The 3,507-nt window shown below is 36.6% G+C and overlaps 1 protein-coding gene across 1 annotated transcript in view; it reads left to right on the forward strand.

Moving 5' to 3' along the window:
• The window catches only part of LOC119593653 (neuralized-like protein 4), a 43,428-nt gene that overhangs the window by 24,929 nt on the left and 14,992 nt on the right, over positions 1-3,507 (forward strand). The window contains 6 exon segments of the mRNA XM_037942604.1: positions 255-351; positions 598-643; positions 645-677; positions 679-816; positions 1,001-1,016; positions 1,265-1,513. Of these exon segments, the coding sequence (XP_037798532.1) occupies positions 255-351; positions 598-643; positions 645-677; positions 679-816; positions 1,001-1,016; positions 1,265-1,513 (579 nt within the window).

A 3,507-nucleotide genomic window follows, 5' to 3' on the forward strand; every position in this document is an offset into this window, starting at 1 on the left:
GCAGAAACCCCAGATTTATCCATTTATTTTCATGTGTAAAAATTCTGTTGAAATGGATGAAAGAGCAGTGTTAAACCTTATAATGCAGTATTTCATCATTCACTGATCTAACACAAAACTCAGGAGAATAGTAAACAAAAGTTACATTTTTCAAAACTAATTAGCATGAATAATATCGATTACATAGGCGAAAGTTAAGAGGAGTAATTCAAGAGAAATACAAAGGCTAACACCAAATTTATCCTTTATTTCAGATCTAAAAGTGGATGAGACGGCAACGGGGAAACCCAAAAGGGTACTCATCTTTGATGACTATGGCCAGAATTTAGATAGGCTGAAGGTATGTTACAAGTTTTTTCCTTTCTTTCTTCTTCCTCGTCTTTGTTTTTCGTGGAGCTTTAATCATAGCTTTAGATTAGATGTAATTTTATGAAAATTTTTTAGTGAGGGGTGTGACGTTTTCATGCACAATTTGTATGTGAATTTGTGATGTGTATCATATGTATTCTTCCTCCTCCACGTCCAAGCAAGCCTATCTTTATAATATCCCATCATTAACTGCTTTTATTAGACCCCAAACCCTCTGGTTGTTTTCAGGTTGGTGAACCGATTTGGAGTCATCCGCAAGGACAATGGAAATCTAATTTTTTTATGTGAATGGAGTGGAGCAAGGGACTAGCAGCAAGTAATGTGCCCGAGCGAATTTATGGTGTAGTAGACCTCTACGGCCAAGCAGCTCAGGCTTCCATTGTGCAACATTCCGAGCACTGTTCGTCAGATGTCTTGCCGTCTAGTCTCTCAAGCTCTACCATATACGTTTTTTTTTTATTAAAAAAAAGGGGAAACGTGTGATATGTTAATAAGTTAGTATAAGGCAGATTTTATTGACAATTAAAAGGTATGACATGGATTGTCAATTAAGATATATATATCTATACTTAGTTATATTAGTTGCAAATATTTTATGTACCTTCAGTGATCTCCGATTCCTCATTTACAGGGAAAATGCCGAAATTGTGGAGGATTACACACAGCCCCCCAATCCCCATGGAAAATTTAATATGCCTTTTGTTATCATAATAGGCATTACATGAAGGGGAATTTTGAAGTTTGTAGAAAAAATGGTAGCAGAGGTCGGACCCTTGAAGCGGGAAAGTACTTTAAAAGTAATTTAACTTTTTGATTAAGAATAACGTATGACAGTATGATGTTGCAACGTTTTCTTCATAGTATCCTCCACACATAATTCTTGATGTGTTTCCAGGTGTGACAGCCATTCCCCCCGAGGAGATTGATTTCCCCAGCACCATGACAGATATTGACTATGATACCTGGATGCTGAGCGGTTCCTCTGTCATGCGAGATGGTGTCACTATCATGAACAATTACCGGTGTGACTTGGACTCCCTTGGGGTCGGCACACGCGTGGGCATGATGCGACACTCGGACGGCTCGCTGCATTACTACGTCAATGGAGAGGACCAGGGCACAGCTTGTGAGAACCTTCCTCCTGGTACGTTCTGAGTTTTCGCTTTCATTGTAGCCCTTTCTTTTGATCTGTTTCTACATTCAGAGTCATTATATGTGCTTTTCCTACATTTGGGAACATGTGTACTCTCTCAGAATCCTGTCTTACTCACTCCCACGCCTATGCAGCACACTTAATTTATTCATGGTTCTTACTGAATCTTTACTCTGTTATTGTTTTTAGGAATCAGTCCTTGAATCCTGCCCCCCAGGTCGAAGACTCCCACTCCCACAACAAAAGAATTGTACATTGTTCTGATCCCAGATTATAGTCCACCCCATGCATTCAGGCTCTTATTCTGTGCAGTAGGTCATATCAAGGAAGGATCCCTCTCCATACAATGCCCAAGGACTAGCATAATTGCTTAGGATCAGGACCACCATAAGGGTCTCCTTTTGAAGTTTTGGCTTCCTTCCATCAGAACCCTACCCCTCCCCCCCCCCATCACTCAGGGACACCAGCGTAATTAGAGGAAATTTATTTACTTAGCATCTAGTCAGTCATGTCATATTTAAACAGGTATATGACATGCATCATAGATTCTTAGTATTGATGATTTTATGGTATTGGATTTTTAGAGATCATGCTTTCTGAGTTTTGTATAAAATTAGAATTTTAAAGGAAGTCTTTACTTAGATGGAAATTTAGAATCTGCATGAATGTCTTCCGTTCACTGCACCTTTGTAGGAGCTTTCTTTATCATCCTTTATGACACAGCTGTTTGATTTATTACAAGATAAAAAAGGATTGTGTTGTACTCTTTTTGTCTCTAAAAAGTATAAGTAATTTTTCCCAACCCCAGAAAATTTGAAAAATTGGATTGAGTTTAGTCATTATGGAAGTATCTGCAGTCATATTACTTGAAGAAAGGCAAAATATACACAAAAACTTACAACAGAAATGAAACAAGTCAATAAAAATATTGGTATGTTATATGTCAATGTTATCATGATTTTCCATGTTAAAATCTATGGCAATGTAAATGTAACTATAGTGTTATTATATCTTTATCAACTCCCTATAAATCTACAGCTTGGGAAGCAGATATTTAGGTTATTCCTGAATTATAAGTAACCCCTTTTTCCTTTTTTCCTTTTACCTTCTCTGTATTTTTTGGTCTCTTCTTCCCTTTGGCATAACTTCTTGTTTACTGCCATTCATAGTCCTTTTTTTCCTTCTCCCTTTTCTCTTTTCACCAAACAGATCTTATGAAACAATCAACATAATTATTTTCCCTTGAGATTTATGTTGAGGAAACGAAGCAAAACATCCAAACACGAGAACACTTTCATTTAATGTATAATATATGAAAAAGGATTTTACACATGCCAGATTGCCTAGAATACAAACAGTAACATTAGCTCCTACTTGAATATGTGGTAAGGCAGTTGGTGCAAAGATTGGTCCAACTAGTGGGTGTTCATAGCTGCTGTAGGGTGCATGGTCTTGCTACACAGGTTGCTGCACAGTCAAATCACTTTTCCACCAGCTTCCTAAAGGCATTTTTTCATGCGCTAGGGAAAATGTGAAAATTCAAAATTTGATATTCCCAAATTTTAAAAAAACCCTTTAAAATTCGAACTGAAATATATCAGTACTTTTTTTTTTGTAAATATAATTTTCATTGTTTTCAGGGATAAGTTTTTAGTATATGTTTTTTATGTACATGTTCACCCAATTTTTTCCTTAACTTTTGATTTTAGTATGAGAGATTACAAAGAGTAGGTTAAAAATAAGCAAAGGTTTTAGGAAAAGGCAAACTTTACCCCATCATTATCCAGAGACAACAGAATACAGTCATTTTCTGATTTTTTGTTTTCCCTGTCTCCTCTTGTCATCGTTTACAGATCGATAATTCCGACTCTTCCTTTCCCTATCTGAGTTAAATTTCTTTGGAGTTGGTTATCTCAATTCCCTCGCCATTGCTGTGAAGTTCTCTTAGATTTTGATTCTGTAACATCCCTGTATTATTTTATCGT

Source organism: Penaeus monodon, chromosome 32 (genome assembly GCF_015228065.2).
Source record: "Penaeus monodon isolate SGIC_2016 chromosome 32, NSTDA_Pmon_1, whole genome shotgun sequence".
NCBI classification, from domain to species: Eukaryota; Metazoa; Arthropoda; class Malacostraca; order Decapoda; family Penaeidae; genus Penaeus; species Penaeus monodon.